We start from the raw sequence: 21,523 nt of genomic DNA, 5'->3' as shown, positions 1-21,523 counted from the left end.
GTGCACACTCGGCTGCGTGAGTTCCCAGAAGTTAGTGCGAGCCCAGAGCACCTAAGCAGGATGGGATAGCCAACCTCCCGGGCAACATGGCCGAGCGGCGTCACGTGGGCCAAGGGGAGGAGCTGAAAGGACCGTCCTAAAGAAGCTGCGACACGTGGTCCAAAGTGGGCGGTGCCACTAGGGGCGTGGCTTTACCTTCCCAGGGACAGTAGTCTGCTCTCTGAGTCCGCTTGCGGGCCACGCCCCTCGAGCCCCGAGGGACTCGCGCGCGTTTAGCGGGGCGGAGTCTTCTTCGTGACCTTTCACCCCAGCATGGCTGCGCCCTTGGGACCTGTAAAGTTCTGGAAACCCGGTAAGGCACGAAAGGAAACCTGGGTAGATTCGGCGACTTGACTTTGGTTCTGGGGAGCGGCCGTGGGCCTGACCGGGGAGGGCTGGGTAGCATCCCCTTCGCGCGTGTGGATGACGCAGCCCACGGTGGTCCCGAGGAATTCAAGGCCTCCCCAACCCGGGCGGGAACTGCGGGTGACCTTGTTCGAGTGACGCGGAATCGCGAAGCGCCCACGCGTGTCTTGCTGCTGCCCTGGGGCTGCATTGGGACTCGGTAGGCGGTGCCGCTCACGGCCTTGGGAGCTCAGGTTGTGAAGTCAGAGTGCCGAGTTTCAAGTCTGCCTCTGCCTTGCAGCAGTAGCTGGAGGACCTTGAGCAAGCCTTCAGTCCCTCCGAGCTTTGGTCCCCTCAGCTGTGAAGTGGGCGGGTACGAGCACCTGTCCTGTGGGCGTGGAGTCAGGAGTACCGATCGGACTTATTGGCTCATTAAAAGGGAAAAAGTGTTCCAGTGTTTTAGCCAAGGTCCTGAATGTTTACCACAAAGTGAACGCCCTCTTTCCTAGTGCCTGTCACCTCTTTTTGTCTTGCAGGCTGCTAAGTTACCATCACAGCATCCTTTGATTTTGCATTTTCTCATGGGCCAGGTTTTTATTGAGTCCACATACCAGACCGTGCTCACGTAGGATACTTCCTTTTGTCCACGCCTCTTATAAAAACAACACACAAACAAACAACAGCGTCTTAACTGGTGTCAGCCCCCACCCTTACTTTTTCTAATATATATTTCTTTTTCTCCTCTACCTGCACCACAGATGGTCCGGAGGTATACACTATATTGTGACGAAAATGATATGAGACAGAAAAGGGAACAGGGAACAGCTCTTAAAGGGTGTCTTGGGTGGTCCCCAGAATTCTGACCTTGTGCTGATTGTCTAATAAGTAAAATACCATTTACTTATTAAAGAGTTTATCATGTGGTGCCAGGGTACCGTTTTGGTTAAAGAACCTGGGATTACTCTTAGAGTCTGTCCCATTGTTAGTTATCGAGGGGTCGAGCGCACACGCATGAGGCCCCGCTCTCAAGAGGTACTCTCACAACTGATTCTGAAGTTGCGTGCCATTTGGAAGAGACTCTAAGCAAGGCAGACGAGGTAAACAAGATGGGCTCAAGCGCTGGGTTGCAGCGCCTTCCCTGCATTTACCTGGTGACCTGCAGAGCCACGTGAGTGCTCCCATCTCAGTTTCCTTGTGGGTAGTGTGACATAGAGGATTGCTGTGAGGATTAAATGATTAAATGAGAGCAGTGCACAGAAAGCCTCTTGGCGCTAGACACACAGCCATCGTAATTGTAGAGAAGGAGAGGGAGGAAGGCCGAGGGTGGGGACTTGGCTGCGGCACGGAGATGGTCGTGTTTCTGGAATGGACTCTGAAGGGTGAGGAAAGCTTGCTGTGGTTTGTGTATGGTGAGGTAGGGAATGGCTCTCCAGGCCGTTGAAAGTAGGATTTGTCCCCAAGCCCCCAGTAATGGAATATCGTGATGGTGTTAATTGTGGCTGTATTTTGGGGAATGGCGGGAGAAGGTGCTGGAAAGGTAGGAAGGTACCTCAACTTGAAATGTCTTTGGTAAGTTAAAGGATTTGGGTTTCTGGGCCAGTGAGGCAGCGGTGCTCGCTGTGAGAGCCTGATGACTCCAGCTTGATCCGCGAAACTTATGCAAGGGTGGCTGGAGAGAACTGACTCCACAAAGTTGTCCTTTGGCTTCCATGCACATACCTTGACGTGCATGTCCTATGTGTGCGTAGACGCGAGTGTGCATGCGCGCAGGCACATAACACACTAAGCATACAAAATAAACAAACAAATGAATAAATAAATATTCAGACTCCTTGCTTCTAAGCAGGGAATTTCCCAGGTTTCCTTTGGAAAGTTGACTCTGGTAGTGGTGAAGAAGACCTCTCTTTAGAGTGCTTGCTACTGAAGTCTGGGATGAATATCAAGCCTCAGTTCTAGCCTGGGAGCTGACAGGAGGGGCCTTAGACATGTTAGAGGTAAAGGGAAGAGAAGGTGAAGACAGTACTAACTTCTTTGCGTTGTGGATGGAGTAATGGCCTAGGGTAAGTGGGTCCCAAATCTTGCTGTATAGTTGAATTATTTGGAGAACTAAAAAGCAAAGCAAACAGAAACAAAACCCCTCAGGTGTCCGTTCACTGTTGTCAAGAAATCAGGAACTGGGCAGCAGTATGTCTTAAACATTTTGGGGGGCTTCTAGCATGTATCAAAGTTGGGGACCCACTGGCCCAGGTATACTATTTTGATTTAGTGATATTTGAGCAGCCTGGTAGGTTCTGAGCTCTGATCCAGCCACTTTGACTTACAGCATCTTATCAACTAGTAACAACATCTCTCTGATGAGTTGATATTCTCACAGATGAGCAAACTCAAGCTCCAGATATAAAATGGATTGTGGAAAAGGCAGGTCAGGGAGGTGGTTGGAGCTGAGTATAAAGCTAGATCATGGAATCATGAGCTTGTCCTGTAGGCTCAGAGTCACAGGTTCAGATAGCTACAGGAGTTTTTTAGACAAACTACATAAGGGAAGAGTGTAATGGAATACTATGTGATGAGATTGGAGGTTTCTCCTGTGCAGTGGAGATGTGTGCACTGCAGTCTGCATATGTGGCACCACACTCCACCACAATCCACCTGATTGTTATATGGACTCAGATTTTCTTTTGTTTAAAGACAGGGTCTTCCTCAGTTGCCCAGCTAGTGTTGAATTCTCTCCTAGCCTAGACAGGCCTTAACCCTGTGATCCTCCTGCTGCAGCCTTCTGAGTAGCGAGGGTTACAGACCTGTGCCTAAGCTTGGCTCCCAAATGGGAAAATAATGGTTGATGTTTTAAGTGAAATATTTTCTGCATGTTTTAATACATGCCTGTAATTCCAGCACTTGGGAACCTGAGGCAGGAGGATTGAGTGCTCAAAGCTAGCTTGGGCTACAGAGTGAGTTTCAGGCTATCCTGAGCTACAGCTCAAGACTCCCATTTAATAAGACTAAACCGACAAGAAAGATTTTCTCCAGATCAGCAGCAACAATAATCATCTGAAACATTTCAGTGGCGGTGCGAGTGGAGCCCTTATATACTGTTTCTTCTCTCTATAGGCGAGTGCTGTACTAGCCTTGTGCGACCTGCCTGAGGTTTCCAGGAGAAAATGCTCACTTTATCTGGTGGCTCACATGTGTGGGTCAGAAGGGCCTGTCCATTTTCGTTTACTTCCTCAACAAGTACTTAATGGTGACTGACTTTGTGCCTTGCAAAAGCTTTATTGAGCTGCTTTGAGGATTTTTTTTTTTTATTACTTGATTCATGGTAAGAATTGTGTTGTAGGGCAGGAGAGATGGCTCAGTGGTTCAGAGATCATTCGCTGTTCTTGTGGAGTACCCAAGTTGTGTGGCTCACAACTGCTTAAGACTTTAGCTCCAACAACCTCTTCTGGCTTCCTAGGTTGAAGGGATTCTTAACTGGGTGCTGTTGTCAGCCTTGCTTTACTGATGGGGAAATGAAAGCATTAATGGCTTGTGAAAATTGCAAAAATGCCACTCCCTGCAGCATGGCACACACTCCCGATTTAAAAACAGTCATAAACAGAGTGGGCTGCAGGGCATGTATGGATGGAGAGCAGCCTTGAACTTCTTCTGCTGAATGAAGTCTTTTGTAGGGAGAAGAAAAGGCAGTGCGGATGACAGCAGCTGTTCTTGTAAAAGTTCCTGCCAGCTGTAAGGTTAGAGACAGAGGGACCAAGCCCCGAGGGGCTGTGAGCCAGCTGTGGTTCAGTGAACAGTGTTCAGATACTGCAGGCATATTGGCATGGTTTAGATGTTTTGGGAAGAGGGGCATTCTGAACAAAAACAGGGCAGAAGAGGATACAGTACTCTCTGCTGTAGTTTTCTTGTCTAAGAGTTCAGAAGTCAGGGCATAGCAATAGTAAGTGGAGGACTGGAAACCTGCTTCCCCAACCCAGGCTTTGGTCCAGGCCCTGCTCTGTCTTTTTTCTCATCAAAAGTACGGTTAGCCTTTTGGCAGAAGATTAGCAGGCAGCTGTGCCCCACTTACCTGCTGTTTGGCAGCTGTGTTCCTGGAAGAACCTGGAACAGGGCTGCAGATGAAGCTGCTGGAGCTCTGAGGTTGGTTCCAGGAATCTGCAGACCTGGAGGTCCTGTTCAGATGTATTGTGTTCTCTCCGGTTTCCTTCAGGAGGGGAGTTCATGGCCTTCATCCCATCTGGAGCCCTTCAGAAATGGAGAATTTAGCTGGGTGTGGTAGCACATGCCTGTTAGCCCCAAAACTTGGTGCTGATGCAGGATTGGGAGGTCAAAGCCAGCCTTGGCCCTGTCTCCAAAAACTAAAGTGTCAGCGTAAATAAAATGGAGTCGCTGCTTTAACCTTACCACAAAGCTCCCATTTTTTCAGTGGCTTTGCAGGTTCTGAGACCAGAAGACTTGGAAGTCGCTGTTTCGGGTGATTATCTTTGAGATGCCCCCAGTAGGGGCTGTGCAACCTTCTGAACTTAGGAAGCTTTTCCTGATTCATAAGGCAGCACACTCTGTGGCTGGACAGCTCTGACATTTAGATTTGTCTTCCTTATGTTGAGCTGAATTTTCTCATTTAATTCATATCTATTTATTTTAAAAAGATATATTTTTATTTTAGATGTTTGAGTGTGTGCGTACGTGTATTTTGTGCACTGGGCACGTTCTAGTTCTCATGGAGCCGGAAGAGACCATTAGAGCTCTGGAACTGGAGTTGATGGATGGTTGATTGTGAGTCACCTGACCCAGGTCCCCTGCAAGAGGAACAACTGCTTTAACCACCGAACCATCTCTCCAGCCCCTTCCTGTTGTTTTATTTAGTTTTATTTTTATGTGTGTGAGTTTTGACTGTATGTATATCTGTGCACCTTGTGCATGCCTGGCGTCAGGTCCTGTGGAACTGGAGTTATGGATGGTTGTGAGCCACTGTGTGTGTGCTAGGAATTGAACCTGGGTCCTCTGCAAGAGCAGCAAGTGCTCTTAACCACTGAGCTGTCTCTCCAGCCTTACTTGTATCTTAACCTACTTCTGCCCTTGGCTCACACAGACAAGTTGGCAATGAAAGCAACAGAAACTGATCATATGAAGCCCATACTTCTCCGTGGGGTCTGCCTTCTCCATTTGTCATGTTCTGAGCTAGATGCTTTGGCTGTCTGCTTTTTAATCTGCCCTGCGGTGTTTCTGGGATGGTCATTTCCATGTAACTACCCTAGGTCATGTGCAGTTGCTCTCGCTGTGGTAGGTGGATCGTGTTAGGCCTTCTTCCTAAGGGGGAAGCGAGTCCTGCATGGTCCAGTATAAAGAACCCCCCTCACTGCCCTATTCATCGTACACTTGGTCCTGGAAGTCCCTTCCCTTTCACTACATGGCACGTCCCTGTCATTCTTGTACTAAGGTACATTCTCCTGGGAGGCAGCATGTGAGAGGCAGTGAGTCCGTGAGGGTCAGCCTGCACCCGTGCTCCCCAGGGCTGGGTTCTAGTGCTTAGAGCAGTGCCCACTGTGAAGCATTAGCACAGGCTGTCTTATGCCTGGGAGCTTGGATAATTGGCAGTCAGCTGTGGGTGGAGCTCTGGGCCATCAGCAGCCTGTGGAGATATCACCCCCAGCTGGAGGGTTGTCAAGAGGTGCAGAGGTGAGGGAGGGGACAGCCATGGCAGCCTGAGCCCCTGGTTCCTATTGTCTCTGAGTCTTGCTGTCTGTCGGGACCAGGCTTTGGCCTTGGCCTTGGCAGATTCCCACTGGGTTCCTTTCTCTTCTGTTCAGAATTTTGCAGGACTGCCATCTTCCTTGTTCTAGACTCTGCACTGAAACTTTCAGGGACTTTTTTGGTGTTCTGACAGGCACCTCTCTAGCTGCTGCTGCTGCTGTTGCTCCTTCTTCCTCCTCCTCTTCTTTTTAACTTTTTGAAACCACAAAGTTTAATACTTTTTAGTAGTTTGAAATCAAAAACATTGTTTCTTTTGTATATCTGTCTTTTACACATCCGTTTTTGTTTACTACATCAGAATCTGAAAAAAAACATTTCTGCTGCAGGTACAGAGGGGCCAGGTGTCAGCATCTCTGAAGAGAGACAAAGTGTCGCTGAGAACTCTGGGACGACCATCATTTACAATCCCTATGCTGCCCTCTCCATAGAGCAGCAACGGCAGAAATTGCCTGTGTTCAAGGTACGGTATGTCTGTGGCCCGTACTGTGAGCTTGTCACTGGAGGAACTGGACTGCCACTGAATGGTTCTATAAGACACAGTGAGGCAGAGGAACCAGTGTGTGTTTGTGCATGTGCATACATGTGTGCAAGCATGGGAATGTTTGTGTGTGTTTGCATTTGGGGGAGTCAGAGGGCGAGAGAACACACACCCTTTAAGACTGGGAAGTCCTTAAGATTTTTCTTTTAGCTCTTGCATATTAGGAAACAGGAAATTGCTTTCAGTTATGAACAACTTTAGATACAGAAAATGACACAGTAACACAGTGAACTTCTGGGAATCCAGAGTCAACCTGTTATTAACATATGGCCAAATTTTTGCTTTCTTTTAAAAGACATATTTAACACAGTTAATTGGTAATTTGAGAGTCTCCCTTTGGGAGAGATCAGCTAGTGCTGGCAGTCCTTAATGAGACAGTGCTGGGATTTTGGTGAGGCTATCAGACACTCAGCTTTATGAGTGCATATGACATGGCGGATACTCAGCTTGCAAGAGACCAAAGTATAAACTTGAGTACACTCAAACCTCCTTGTTTGTGGTGACCGAAGTTCTTTAGTACCATGGACACTGTTGATGGGTCTGTTGGCAGCTCCACGTGGGAAATCCCTTGCAGTCAGAAAGTAGACTCAGAGGTGAGCTGAGTGTCGTTGGTGAATACTGGTCTCAGCCTCCGATGAAGATGCTGAGGTTTGAGTTTTGCCTGCTTCATGTGGTGTCTCTGGAATGGCTTGGATAGGCATGATCAGCAGCGTGCATGCCTGTCTCTCTGCTGGACAGAGCTGGGTGGAAGATGACATGGCTTATTTGTTTTTTGTTTGTTTTTCTTTTTTCTTTTTTTTTTTTTTTTTTGCTGAGTATTTAATCCAAGATGTGCCAGGCAGGTGTTCAACCCCTGAACTGTGTCATATCCCCAACCCTTTTAGTTTTTGTTTTGAGACAGGGTCCTGCTAAATAGCCTAGCCTGGTCTTGGACTCACTCTGTAATCCAGGCTGGCTTTGAATTTGGGATTCTCTTGCCTCAGGCTCCTGAGTTGCTGGGATGACAGGTGTGTGCCACCAGCCCTACTAAGACAGTGAGTTCTTAGACTTAGACACTGCTGTTATTTCCCTTCCATGATGTGTTCTTTCTCCACATGTGGAACAGCAGCCTTTGTAATCTAGCTAAGTTGCCTTGCTTGGCATTTTAGGTGACCTTAAACATTTTAGTCTTTCTGATAGAGTCTGAGCTTTTTCCTCAGTTGACATTATCCATTGTGTATGATTGGGATATGTGGGTGGGACCCTCAGGACGTGAGATAAGCTTACCATTGCTTTCTCACCACTGAAGGGCACCTTATTTATTTATTTATTTATTTATTTATGTTTTTCAAGACAAGGTTTCTCTATGTAACATTCCTGGCCGTCTTGGAACTCACTCTATAGACCAAGCTGGCCTCAAACTCCTGTCTGGAAGGGAACTGTTTTGAGCCATGAGGAAGTGGATTCTGGAGTAGACTTCAGGGTCCCACCCTGTTACACCATTTGCGAGGTCACCTTGCTTCACCATTGTAAGCTTCCATTTCCTTATCTGTGCTATGTGTTAATAGCACCTTCTTGTGGGATTGCTGTCGGGATGTCCGAGGTCACCTGTGGCGTTTATAAGGTACCTGACACAGTAACTGCCCAAGAATAAGGAAGTGGCTGTTTACTGAGTATTTATGTTGACCTTTCTTGACTGCTCATCATTTTCTAATTGTCATATAAGTGAAATGAAACCTTAATAAAAACAAGTTGAGCCGGTTGAGGGATGGAGAGAAGTGTCCTTTGCGATAAAAGGCAGAGCAGAGCCTAAGAGCTGTTGGACTCTGGGAGATGCTGAAGACCCATCTAGGAGGTGAAAAGACGGTGTTGCTTCTTCAGCTTCTCTCCTGTTCAGATCAAACGTAAAGGTAGCTTTATGAAGTTTGTGGTGGAGTCAGGCTGAGCGAGGTGAGCTCCCGGCCTTGATCCCAGCACTGCCACAGCCACAGTGGACAGCTGACCGGAGCAGGCTCCGGTCTCTCCCCAGCCCGTTTCCAAGGCAGCCTCCCCTTGACTTCCCTCTGTAGCTGTCGTTCTCTCTGAGGTATGGGCACTGCTTTGAGAGGTGTCTATGCCTGCCAGCTTCCTTGTCTGAAGTTCACGCCTGTCTTCACTGGCTTCCCAGTTTCACTAAGCCTGACGACAGTACTTCCCTGTCTCTTCCTGTCTCCATAGTAGCCATCTTTTCGTGTCTGTCCACGCTAGGCTAAAGCACACGAAGTTGGAGTCACTGCCCTTGGTTCCTTCCTGCCCAGGGCAGTCCTGTGTGCTGCTGTCTGGTTTTCTACAGATGTAGCCTCCTCCTGTGCCTCCTAGACCAGCCTCTAGCTTTGCATCCAAGGGCACTCACACTGAAGGGCTTGTTTGTCTTTGAACTCAGTGTTAAACCACACCTGGACCAATGGGCCTCCCTCCCAAGTGTTGGGATTACAGGTGTGTGCCATCACACCTGGATGCATGGGGTCTTCATAGGTGTTGTCCAGTAGAGCGTATATTCATTCATTCATCCATTCATTCATCCATTCATTCTTTCTTCCCTCCCTCCCTCCTTTCTTCTATCTATCCCTCTCTCCTTCCCTCCTTCTTTTCTTACTTCCTGTCTCTTTTCTCTCTCTTTCTCTCTTTATTTATTTATTTATTTATTTATTTATTTATTTATTTATTTTTGAGACATTGTTTCTCTGTAGCCTTGGCTATTCTGGAACTTGTTCTGTAGACCAGGCTGGCTTTGAACTTAGAAATCTACCAGGCTCTGCCTCCCTAGTGCTGTGATTAAAGATGTGTACCATCACATGAAGCTCTCTTTTCTTCCTTCTCCTTTTTTTTTAAATTATTGTATTTTCTTTATTTATTTGTGTGTGGGCTTGTGTATAAATGCAGGTTCGTGGGTTCTGCCTGGCTCCACTGTTTAGAAACCTCACGGTAGAACTGGTAATCTTCAATTTTAACATTCTCCCAGAAGACTTTCCCATTAGGGCCTGAGGACTCATATCTACATATTCAGAAGCCCCAGGACCTTGTTTACTAGATGGAACCTGTCAGCACCCCACCTTGTATGCCCACTAAACACCTCAGCCATGTGGCAATAGATGAGCTGAACCCTGATCAGAGTGAGTCCCAGACCGGTTTCCTTCCAAATGAGGCACAGTGGAACTTCTGTAATCAACCATGAGTTCAGAAATGTCTTCTCAAGTTAAGCACACAGGACACTAGGATTTTCTGGTGCTTTTTAGTGGGTAAACCTGCTCCCGCTGAGTGGTCATAGGAGGCTCAGTTACCTGTGGATTGTTTTATTGTGTACTTTGGTTTTGCTATTTTTCTATGCTAATAAATAAAATATAATTTTTAATTAGGTAATGCATAAGTGATGTATAAAACCCAAGTTCTTCACATCCCTTTCCTCACCTTTTTACCCTCTCTGGATGCAGCACTGTTACCTCCTTTCTTTAAAATATAAGTACTCGGGTACCAGGAGATGCTCAGTGGGAAGAAGCTCTTGCTGTGGAAGCATGAGGACTTGAGTTTGGATCCTGGCATCCGCAGAACAAGTTGTGCATGGTCATGGCTGCACTGGTAACTGAAGTGTCATGGGGTATATGGTAGAGACAGGAGGATGGGGCCTTGCTTGTTGCCAGCCTTGTTCTAAGACCAGTGAGAGACCCTGTCTCAAGGGGATAAGGTACAGAGTGACATCCAGTGTCCTTCTGCACATGTGAACTGTTGTGCACAGCCCTACATACATGTGCATACACTGTGCACAGACATGTACACCATTCACACTAGTCTGTTTCATAACTGATTTAACCACACACCTGTTGTGATGAACATTTAGGTTGTTACAAGTTTTGGCTGTAGTAGACAGTTCTGGAGCAAATATGGTTTATATACTTTTTTTGTTGTTGTTGTGATTTTGAGCCAGGGTCTCATATAGCCTTGCTTGGCCTTGAATTTGTGGTGTAGCTGAAAATGATCTTGAACTCCTGATCCTTCTGTCTCTTCTTTGTAAGTTCTGAGATCACAGGTGTGTCCCACCATGCTTGGTTTTACTACCTTGTGTGTGTGTATGTGTGTGTGTGTTCATGTATTCATATACCTGCAGTATTACTTCGTACAGGTGACAGTCTTTAATTGGAGAGTCAAGAGTGTTAGCACGCACTACAAGTGTTACGTCCACACCTTGGCTCATGCTGACACCAGTGGCCTCTGAGAGCTGGAGCCACATTTTGATAGTTCTTAAAATTCATCTTCCTCGGAAACAGTTTATTTCACAGAGTTGAAGTTTGTTTGCTTGGGTCTTTTGAGACAAAGCACGGTTGCTTACAATGTCTTTTTACTCTCTCCCAGCTTAGGAACCACATTTTGTACTTGGTAGAAAATTATCAGACCGTGGTGATTGTTGGAGAAACGGGATGTGGGAAGAGCACCCAGATTCCGCAGGTGAGTACTCATTATTATCCTTCCGTGAAGATTTTAGCTGGGAGTACTCTGTAACTTGGGGATGCTCTTTCCTGTCATTCTACCACACTCATGGTCTGCTTTCAAGAGACACTCTTCTCAGATATTTTGCTAAGCTAAACTTAGGATTTTTAATTTATAATAAAGTTAATAATTGTTTCCAATTTATTATACTCCCAAAATCGTAAGAGTGGCCATTTTCTGAAAGGAACAGTAGGGACTCGTTCTGAGATGTGCAGTATGTAGTTCTGTCCATGGTGAATCCCAGTGGAATACTGCTGTAGCAGTAACGTTGGCCGTTATCACATATCGCTGTGGAAGGAGCTTGTCTTATTGGAAAAATGTCTGCTGTGGCACTCGGGTGGAGAAGAGTGCTATGAGGTAAGAAAGGCCCTTGACTTGACAGGTGAAGAATGACAGTTAAGTGACCAGGATCAGGAGCCTGCAGGCATTTCTTCCCCGTGTACTGAAGTATAAAATGGACACAGGAAAGTGTGTATATCCTGATTGCGTAGTATGCAGCACTTTTACAAGGGGTGGCATTTGTTACTAGCACTCAGTTGAAGACACACAGCAGAACTCCAGAAGCCTCTGTGGCCCATTTAGTCTCTGCTTGCTGCTCACACACAGGCAAGGGTAACTCCATTCCAGCTTCTAACACCAATCATTAGTAATTACATTATTATAATGTGTTTATCATACTATATTTTATAGACCACGTAAGTGAACACTATAAGTATGTATATATTTTTGCTTTTTTGAGACAGGATCTCTGTAGCCTTGCTATCCAGGAGCTTGCTATGTAGACCGTGCCGGCCTTGAACTTGCAGAGATCCTTTTTACCTTGCCTCCATTTGAAATCTAAACCTAAATTGCATAGCTTATTGAGATGACTAGGTTCACGATCAGGTTATTTTCATGGAAACCATGTGTCATTCACATAGCACGGCTGCTGAGAGACACCTTGTGTGTCTGTGCTTTCAGATTGTAGAGTTTCAGATCATGTTCAAGGCTTTGGTTTGCTGGCCTTGAACTCCAGCTCTTGGGTTTTTATCGTTTCCTCAGACAAGTTTCTGACCTCCTTATTCCATCATCTGAATGCTGTTGATGCTGCTGGCTTCCTTGCAGAGTTAGGCATGTGGGAATGTACATAGGCATTCATGGAACTTTAGCTGTGTACTTGTAATTTGTTGTGTACCTGTAATTTAGCTGTGTACCTGTATTTGTTGGTTGGGGTGGTTGACAGTATTTTGTGCTATGTGACTACTATAAGACACTACAGTTTCGACAGTGAAAACCATTTTGTACAGCACTTTGTTCTTCACTGTCATTTTTTTAAATATTTTTTATTTATTATGTACACAATATTCTGTCTGTGTGTATGCCTGCAGGCCAGAAGAGGGCAGCAGACCTCAGTACAGATGGTTGTGAGCCACCATGTGGTTGCTGGGAATTGAACTCAGGACCTTTGGAAGAGCAGGCAGTGCTCTTAACCACTAAGCCATCTCTCCAGCCCCTTCACTGTCATTTTTAAACTTGACTTTTAACTAGCTTTAGATTAGGAGTGAAGTCATCACACTAATGTAGTGCCTTCTGCTCCCCATGCTGCTTGCGGCACAGTCAGATGGCAGGCGTTAGCAGCGGGCAGCAGCGCTAAACCTAAGGCTGTGTTTAACCCTCGTCAGTTCTGTCACAGGTTTCTTTTTCAGTTCCAGGGTCCTACACGCCATTCAGTCGCTGTTTCTGTCTAGTCTCCTCAGCTAGTGGGAGGGCCTCCTTCCCTCATCTCCCGTGTCCGTCACACTTTCCTAGAGTATTTCTCATTTGTGTATTAAACGGCTCTCAGTCTTGGTCTCCTTCTCCTGTTAGAAGAAGCCTGTGCAATTTTTGCAAGAATACATTAGAAATGGTGGTGTGCATCGTATCCGAGCTTTGTGATGTCTTGTCAGTGCCTATTCTGACTTTGGGCTCTCAGTTAAGGTGCCAGATGTCACCTCTAACACTATTTTCTGTGCCTTCTCAACTGATAAATATCTTGGGAGGAGGAATGTCAGGGTGCAAAGCTCCTTCTCTTTAAATTTTGACCTGATTTTAGTCTCTCCTATAGGCCCTGTCTGTAGCTATAACATGTCCCTCTTTCTCTGTACCTCTATCAGAGGGAATCTACTTTGAGAAGCACCGTTCGTCTCTCTCCTATTTACATATTTGATTATTGACATGTAGTTGTATGGTTCATGTATAGCTGTGTTTTCACAGTGTGAAATCCAGTACCATGTTTATTTTACTGCTTAAATGGTTCCACATCTGGCTGTGAGAAGCTCTTTCTTTTGCATCCACCTTCTGTCTAAAAGTTTTCATCGCTTTTGACCAGTACTGAGCCTTCTAGATCCACAAGATGTGGTTCATCTTCTATGGTCTGTGTATGAACTTTGTTTCCTTTCATTAGAGAAGTCAGGATCCCACTGCAAGGGTGCTTGCTGCTGCTGAGGTGTCGTCACTGCCTCACAACAGGATGACTTTGGATATTAACCCTCCCCCCCCCCCCCGAAGCTCTTGTCTCCCTGCATTTATCACTCTTGAATCAAGATCAATCACTATGGGCTTGTTTATGTGTTTGTTGGATTCTAATACACATAACATAGTTAAGGAGTCGCTATCTCCTATCCCCGTCTGGATTAATCATTTCTGAGGATGTTTCTGTCCAGCTCTTTAGCATTGGTGAGGATACCACTCTCTAGTGTCACTCAGTCTGGTCAGTGAGGGTGCCACTCTCTGTCATCACTCAACTTAGTCAGTGAGGGTACCATTCTCCATCATCAGTCAGCCTGCTCAGTGAGGATACCACTCTCCACCTGTGTTTCTGGGTTTGTGTTATCATTTGTGCATAGGGTCATATGTTAGTGTTTGTTTTTCTTTCTGTTTTCTTCCAGTTCTTGACTGGTTTTGGCTGTTGGGTTTTTGAAGAGCACATGTAACACAGTGGGTTCTGTGTCAGAGATGACCCATCCAGAGCTCTTATGCCCTCTCATCCCTGTCTCCCCCTGTGAACTGCTCCTTTCCCCTATCTCTTTGCTACCTAACCCCTATAGACAGCAATTCTCTTTAATTTCTATATTACCTTTTAAACTTTTTGTTTTTCATTTCTTTTTTGAGATAGGGTTTCTTTGTGTTGTCCTGGCTGTCCTAGAACCTGCTCTATAGACCAGGCTGGCCTTGAACTCACAGATTTGTCTGCCTTTGCTTCCTGAGTGCTGGGATTGAAGGTGTGTACCACCACACCCAGCTATTACCTTTATTTTTAGATCAATGAATTTATGAAATTCCAGTTTTAATCTTTTCTGTTATAGAAGTAATGTATCCATTGTTTTATAAAAAGAAAATTAAGTCTGATAACCAATTGTACATGTTGAGCTTTAATTGATTAAAATCAGATATAGACACAGAAAACATATTTAATCAAGTTGTATCTAATATATTCTAATGGCATATTTTATGTATAGCTGTGAACAATTGTTCTTATTTAGCTTCACTAAGATGTGCTGTATAGTTGGTACTTCATGTTTAGCTGTCTCTGTGTACTTTAGAATTCTCTGTTCTGTAGACTGAGTGCTGTTCTCATAACTAATAGTTTCTTTCGCCTGGTGCAGCCAGAACACAGAAACACTGTAGGACCAGGGAGTCTTTATGCTGAATCTGTCTCTTGGTTCTTCTATCAGCTTTGGTGTGAATGGGACTTGCTAACATTAACAAGCCTGAATTCTGTCATCTGTCACACTGCCATGTGGCATTTCTTAGTGACTTAGCACAGAGCAGGGTCACCTGGAGGAAGGGTTGTCTAGGAGATGCTAATCCATCCGTGGTTCTCCTTGCAGTACCTGGCAGAAGCTGGCTGGACAGCCGAAGGACGAGTGGTTGGAGTGACCCAGCCACGAAGAGTGGCCGCTGTGACAGTGAGTTTCTCTCTGCTATGACTGTGCCTTCCCCTTCTGTTTCCCCATCACTTCCTTTCTTACTCTGAAAAAATACAAATGAGTAGAAGTTACTCCTTAAGAATTTAGCTTAAAGAGAGCTTTGATTGGAAATTTTGCAGAATTGATACCTGTATGTTATGAACCAATTAGTAATAAAGAGTTTAGATATAAAAATAAATATTTTTGTTTAAAGCCCGACTTAGCAGGAGAAGCACTGAAAACAGGTGAGTGTTCTCTCCAGGATAAGGAGGGATGGGTGGTTGGGTAAGTGGCTGCAAGCTGGATAGATACACTTTTGTAAGTGTGAGATTTATGTGTATTAAATATAACAAAAGAGGAAACTGAAATAGTAAAATGGGGCAGCTTCGAACTATAGGTAAACATTTTCTCACCGCAAAATAATTTGCTAAAGCTTGAGAACAAAAAAATCACACACACAAAAAAAATCTTGCTTAATGTTTTCATAGTAATTTTTCCCTTTTCTCTTATTTTCTTTTTGAGGCAGAGTCTCATGAAGCTGATGCTAGCCTAGAACTTTAAGCAATCCTTCTGCCTAAGTATCTTGAATACTAGGAGTGGTGTTGTACACCTTTAATCCCAGCACTCAGGAGGCAGAGGCAGGGGGATCTCTATGATTTTAGGGTCTCTAGCAATATGGTCCACTCTGGTTGGTCAGTCAGTTTGTCTGTCTATATACATAGTGATACCTTGTGTCAAAAAACAAAAAACTAACCATCATCTAAACAAATGTGAGATGCTGTACCTGGCCTATTTTTCAAATGTATGTATGAGGGAGGAGGAGATGGACTCTCTCCCTTCCTTCATTGATGCAGCACTGTGATTTTTATTTTAAGATTTACATAACTACTTTATTATCTTTTGTGTATGGGTGTTTCACATTCATATTCATGTACCATATTTATGCAGTGCTCATGAAGACCGGAAGAGGGCATCAGACCCTCTGGGAATAGACTTAAAGATGTTGTGAGCCACCATGTGGGTGCTGGGAATTGAACCCAGGCCCTCTGGTTGAACAGCTAGTGCTCTTGACCACTGAGCCATCTTTCCAGTTCAACATTTAGCAATTTTCTAAAAAACATGTTTGAGAATATGTGATGTGGTCTTAGTATACTTTTCTTTATCCGCGCTGCACCCCTCTCCCCCTTGTTTCTGTGCTGGAGACAGAGCCCAGGACCTGCTAGGCAAGCATTCTGCCACTGAGCTACATACTCAGTATGAAATTCTTGATTTACACTTTTGTTTCCTCAGACTTTGCTCTTCTGTTTTCTGGTGCTGAGGTCCACTAGGTGCCCCTCACCTTCCTGGCTACTTTGTCTCCTTGAATGGGTTCCTTTTCAGAATAGTGTGGGTTGTTTTCCTCCAGGTATGGATAAATGCTTAAACTCCTTGCTCAGCTCTCTATGTTCTATTAGGGTATGTTGTTATGTTCTAATAGTTTTGTGTCTTTTCTAAGGACACAGTGCAAATGTATCTGTCTCTTTGGTCTGTTTTGAGTGTTAATCAATGTCCCCAGAGCCATGTGCTCTTCTCTAGGATTTCCTGTAACCCTGCACAGAGCGGGTAGTTTTGTGTCTCAGTGCTGTTGGTTGAACACAGAGCTTGGTGCTGCGGGCCAGTGCTGTATTACCCCTGGATCCCACCCCCAGCCTGTTGCTGTTTTTAGTCATGTTTATCCCATTTGATTCCTTTTCATCTGTACCTGTATCTTGAGTCTTTTCAGTGCACCAGAGAATATTTACAATGAGAGATTATGCAATGTTACAAATACTAAAAACAGGTAATGCCATAAACATGAAAAACATCCAGAGAAATAGCATGTTTTTATCAGTTAAATCTGCCTGACAGACACATTTGTATAAACTTTCCTCCCTGAGTTTGGCTGCCTTCCACTAATGACCTGTGCACACAGCAGTGATTTTCTGTTATTTCCTGTGGGGAAAGAACAGCATCTGAGTCTTTCTTCTCTGTGGCATATTCACTGTGTGCACATTTAGTGTGTGTGTGCGCGTGCACATGTGTGTGCACATGTACGTTTGTGTGTGTGAGTGAATGTGTGCACATATGTTTGGTGTATGTGTGTGTGTTTGTTTTTTGAGAATGGATTTCTCTATGTAGTCCTGACTGTCCTAGAACTCACTCTGTATACCAGGCTGGCTTCAAACTTTGTTGTTATCTTTTGAGACAGGGCTTTATGTAACTCAGGCTGGCCTCAGTGCTCTTGGTCTTCTTGCTTCTACTTTTGGAGTACCAGGGGTACACGGTGGGGAGAGAATGAGAACGGAGAGAGAGAATAAGAGGGGATTTAAGAGAGAGAATGTGTTGTCTGGAATTTGCAGTGATTTAACTTTTTATGTCACTGAAAGATGACTCAGCTAAAAATTGGAGCAGTTTGCCCTGTGTGTTGTTTGAAATCCCAGCTCTTAATCAGTTTGCATTTTAGCTGCACGTTTGTAGCTACTGATAACATCCTGAGCAACTGCAAGCTTTCTCCTGACAGAACAAAGAACGCTTAAATTAACCGTGAGTGGTGATGGGCCGCCATGTTTAGGATGGCATATCTCAGAGGTGCTGTGTGCACAGACTGAGCCCAAGAACAAACTGCAGAAGTTGTGCTGGATCTCTGTGAGAGGCACTTGGTAAGCAGGGCCACTGGTCTCACGAGTCCAAATTTAGCCTCCAGACCAGAACTTCTTAAGAGGGGAGCCATGGAACATGTATGTTTGCAGGCTTGAGAGAATGCCCTGCTGTATCTTAGCTACTATGCTTCATGAGAACGCAGGTCTAACTTGCTATGTAGCAGTCGTTCAGTGATTGGGATTTGTTGAATCTGATGGAGTTATGGAGAACACAATGTAAACAGTAGAGGTGCAAATCTATTAAAAAGCCAGTAGAGGGTTGGCTCAGCCGCTTGGCGCTTGCTGCCAAGCCTTAGGATCTGGGTTTGGTTGCCACATGGTGGAAGGCGAGAACTGTCCCCCACAAGTTGCCCTCTGACTGCCCTAGGCACACTGTGGCACAGGCACCTACACATCTACACATAAGAAACACATAAATGGGGAGCTGGAGAGATGGCTCAGTGGTTAGGAGCATTGCCTGCTCTTCCAAAGGTCCTGAGTTCAATTCCCAGCAACCACATGGTGGCTCACAACCATCTGTAATGAGGTCTGGTGCCCTCTTCTGGCCTGCAGACATACACACAGACAGAATATTATATGCATAATAAATAAATTAAAAAAAGAAACACATAAATGAAGCCAACAGACTACAATCCTGGGTGATTATAAATGGTAAGTCTTATGTCCATAGCTTATATATCTGTGTATTTATTTGAAGGTGAGGACTTGTGCCCATAGCCTAGCCTGGCTGGAACTGGCAAACCTCCTGCTTCAGCCTCCTGGGAGTTGGTATTATAGATGTATGTCATTACATTTAGTTAAAACACTAAGAAAAAATTTATTATTTTTTATTGTGTATATTTATGTATGCATGTGTGGCTGCTGGTGCCCAAAGAGATCAGAGGCTTTTGTCCCCTTGAAGCTAGAATTAGAGGCAGTTGTGAGTCACTGAACATTGGTGCTTGGAACTGAACTTGGGTCCTCTGCAAGAATAGTACATGCTCTTAACCACCAAGCCATCTCTCCAGCCCAAACACACATGCACACATGCATGCACGCACACTTTTAAAATGTATGTTTATGCAAATAGTGAACTAGTAAGAACAGGAGCGTTGAATTTCACTTTTACACCCACAAAATGACTGTTTTCTGAAGAGGTTGGCTTATTTGTGCTCATTCTTCCTAGCTGTTTCCCCTGCAGCTTCCCAGAATCTCTACACAGCTTGTCTGTGCCTTTTTCTGAGATGTGGATGATTAGCTCGGAACAACCATGATAACTAAGCCTCCTGGGAAACGCGCCCTCCAGAGGCAGCGCCAAACAGGGTGCACCTCTGGTTTCATAAGATGTTTTGAAAGACTGCGTGGTGTGGACCGCCTGCCTGATGATTGATTCGCAGTGGGTCTTATCAGCTCTGTGATTTCAAGTCGCTGGGCGAGGCTGCTTCTGATCTCCATCTGCTTGTCGCTTTCTTGTGCACGTTGATGGCGGGCATGGCTGAGTGCAGGGAGTCTCTGTGGTCTGGAGTCTGGGCTGCCTCAGGACCCTTCCTGGAGCAACTGCACTCCAAGCTCAGACTAGCGATTATGGGGTTTGGGGCTGCCTGGCCTGGAAGGAGGGTGACACACAGCTGCTTTCTCTGGTTGGGTGCGCGAGGCCATGGACCTCATGGCTTAGCTTTGTTCTTTCAGTTGTGTTTAGATAGCAGATGTGAAACTCTCTTTCAAACAACAACTAGAAACTGTGATTGCCACTTTATGCCTGTTCGTTTTTTTGAGATGGTGGGAGAGACTTCCGAAGTTGTCCCTGCTGGGCTTGCGCTTGAGTCTTCTCATCTCCGAGTAGCTGGGTTTACAGGCGTGAGCCACTGCCTGGCTTTCATTTCAGATATTTCCTATTAGTAAACTTCGAATGGTCTTTTTGAGACAGTTAGGGATCTGGCTAGATGGATTTTTTTTTTTTTAAATTTCCTTACATTCACACCTGTGTGTGTGTGTGTGTGTGTGTGTGTGTGTGTGTTTGTGTGTTCACTTGTGCACAGACCCGTGTGTGTGCATATGTGGGTGTAGAGGCTAGAAAACAACCTCAGGTGTCATTCCTCAGGTCCTAACTACCTTGTCTTTTGGAGACAGGGTCCTTCCTTGACCTGGAGTTCAGTGGGAGGCTAGCTTGCTGGCTGCTGAGCCTTAGGAGTCCACCCGCCTCCCCTGCTGGGGTTAGAATACTCCACTCCAGGCTCTGTGTGAGGGTGTTGGGGTAAACTCAGGTCCTGTCCCTATGCTTGCATGGAAAGCCCAGGCTGTCTCCTCGGCACCCCCTCCCCGCTTTTGAGATAGAGCCGTGCTGTGTATGCCAGGCTGACTGAAATTTTTATTCTCTTGCCTCTGCTTCCTAAGGGCTGAGGTTATCGGCATACGCTATAGTCCTTCCTATACTGCCCTTTAATTTGTGCTATATCCAGGGTAGTCCTTGTACTGCAGGTTTTGTTTTCTCATTTTATGTAATGGTCATGTGGATCTTTCATTACTCCTTTCAGACACTAGCCTGTCTGTTTTATCTTCATTGACTTTCAGGAGTGCTGGTAGCTGGAGTAATGTTGAAAATTGTGTTAGGCATCTGACCTTTGGAACACGCTTGCCTCTGAAGAGAAGATGAACTTGGCCCACTCCTGTGTTCAGTCATCCTGCTCCCCTGCTCCCCCTCATCCCCCAAGACCTCAGGCCTTATGCAAGTGTGCCACTGCCAAATAGCTCTTTAGCTTGGATCTCTGGTTTAGATCTTTCGGGTTTTACATGTAATTTCTTTGGTTTTCTTTTTTTCCTTTTCCTTCTTTCCTCTGGTGCTGGTCATTTAACCCTGGGGCCTTCCACACACTGATAGGGGCACCACACCCACAGCTCAGTTTCCTCAATACTGATCTGTAAAATCATTGTGTGATTTTCCTTTTATTTTGTATGCTCTCTGCTTTGTCTTTTGAAACAGGGTCTCACTGTGTACCTCTGACTGGCCTAGGACTGCTGTGTAGATCAGGCTGGGCTCAAATTCACAGAGATCCTCTGCCTCCACTTCCTAGTGGTGGGTTTAAAGGCTGTGCAACCATGCCCAGCCCTTGTATACTGTTTGAAGTTGTCTCAAGGCTGTGACAGACTGAGAGCTCTATCAGCTGATCATCAGTGTTCACTCCTCTCCAGAGACCTGTCCCTTTCTCCTCATTGTTCACTTGCTGTGTGATATGACCTTTACGTTCCCTGTAGCGTGTGCCCTGTGCAGTAATCACCGTGTCTCTATTTTCAGCATGATCTTTCTTCTCAAAGGTTGCAGGGAGAGTAGCTGACGAAAGGGGCGCAGTGCTGGGCCACGAGGTGGGCTACTGCATCCGCTTTGATGACTGCACCGACCCGCTGGCAACCAGAATCAAGGTGAAGTGCTTACAGTGACTTCCGGTGTGAACAGGGAGAGGATTCCCTGGGGAGTTAAAGCTTGTGCAGGCCAGGGCAGCAAGGTCTCCAGGGGATATTCATCTTCTGTGAAGACCAGAGCAGTTTGAAAGAGTCCTTGAATCTTAGCCCAGAAAAGAACACAGGAGTAAGATTTATCCCTGTTCTGTAGCTGACAATGCTGAGGCCTGGAGGCCAGTGCTCATCTGTATGTGTTCGCTGGTGACAGTGTAAGGATGCAGCGTCCCCTTTCCTACACATGCTGGGCTTTTTCTACTGACTCATGCTGAGAAACAAAACTGTACAGACAAACACGGGGTGAACTGGTGTAAACTGGT

The 21,523-nt window shown here is 45.6% G+C and overlaps 1 protein-coding gene across 1 annotated transcript in view; it reads left to right on the top strand.

Annotated features, from left to right (window-relative positions):
• Window positions 1–221: 221 nt before the first annotated feature.
• Dhx35 (DEAH-box helicase 35) overlaps window positions 222–21,523 on the top strand; it is a 58,014-nt gene continuing 36,712 nt past the window's right edge. The window contains exons 1-5 of the mRNA XM_038329896.1: window positions 222–352; window positions 6,456–6,589; window positions 11,033–11,125; window positions 15,016–15,093; window positions 21,063–21,167. Of these exons, the coding sequence (XP_038185824.1) occupies window positions 313–352; window positions 6,456–6,589; window positions 11,033–11,125; window positions 15,016–15,093; window positions 21,063–21,167 (450 nt within the window). The 5' untranslated portion in view covers window positions 222–312. The remainder of the gene's footprint in view (window positions 353–6,455; window positions 6,590–11,032; window positions 11,126–15,015; window positions 15,094–21,062; window positions 21,168–21,523) is intronic.

Source organism: Arvicola amphibius, chromosome 5, assembly GCF_903992535.2.
Source record: "Arvicola amphibius chromosome 5, mArvAmp1.2, whole genome shotgun sequence".
Classification (NCBI taxonomy): domain Eukaryota; kingdom Metazoa; phylum Chordata; class Mammalia; order Rodentia; family Cricetidae; genus Arvicola; species Arvicola amphibius.
Note: the sequence above shows the minus strand (reverse complement) of the source record. Positions and strands in the feature narration are given on the sequence as shown.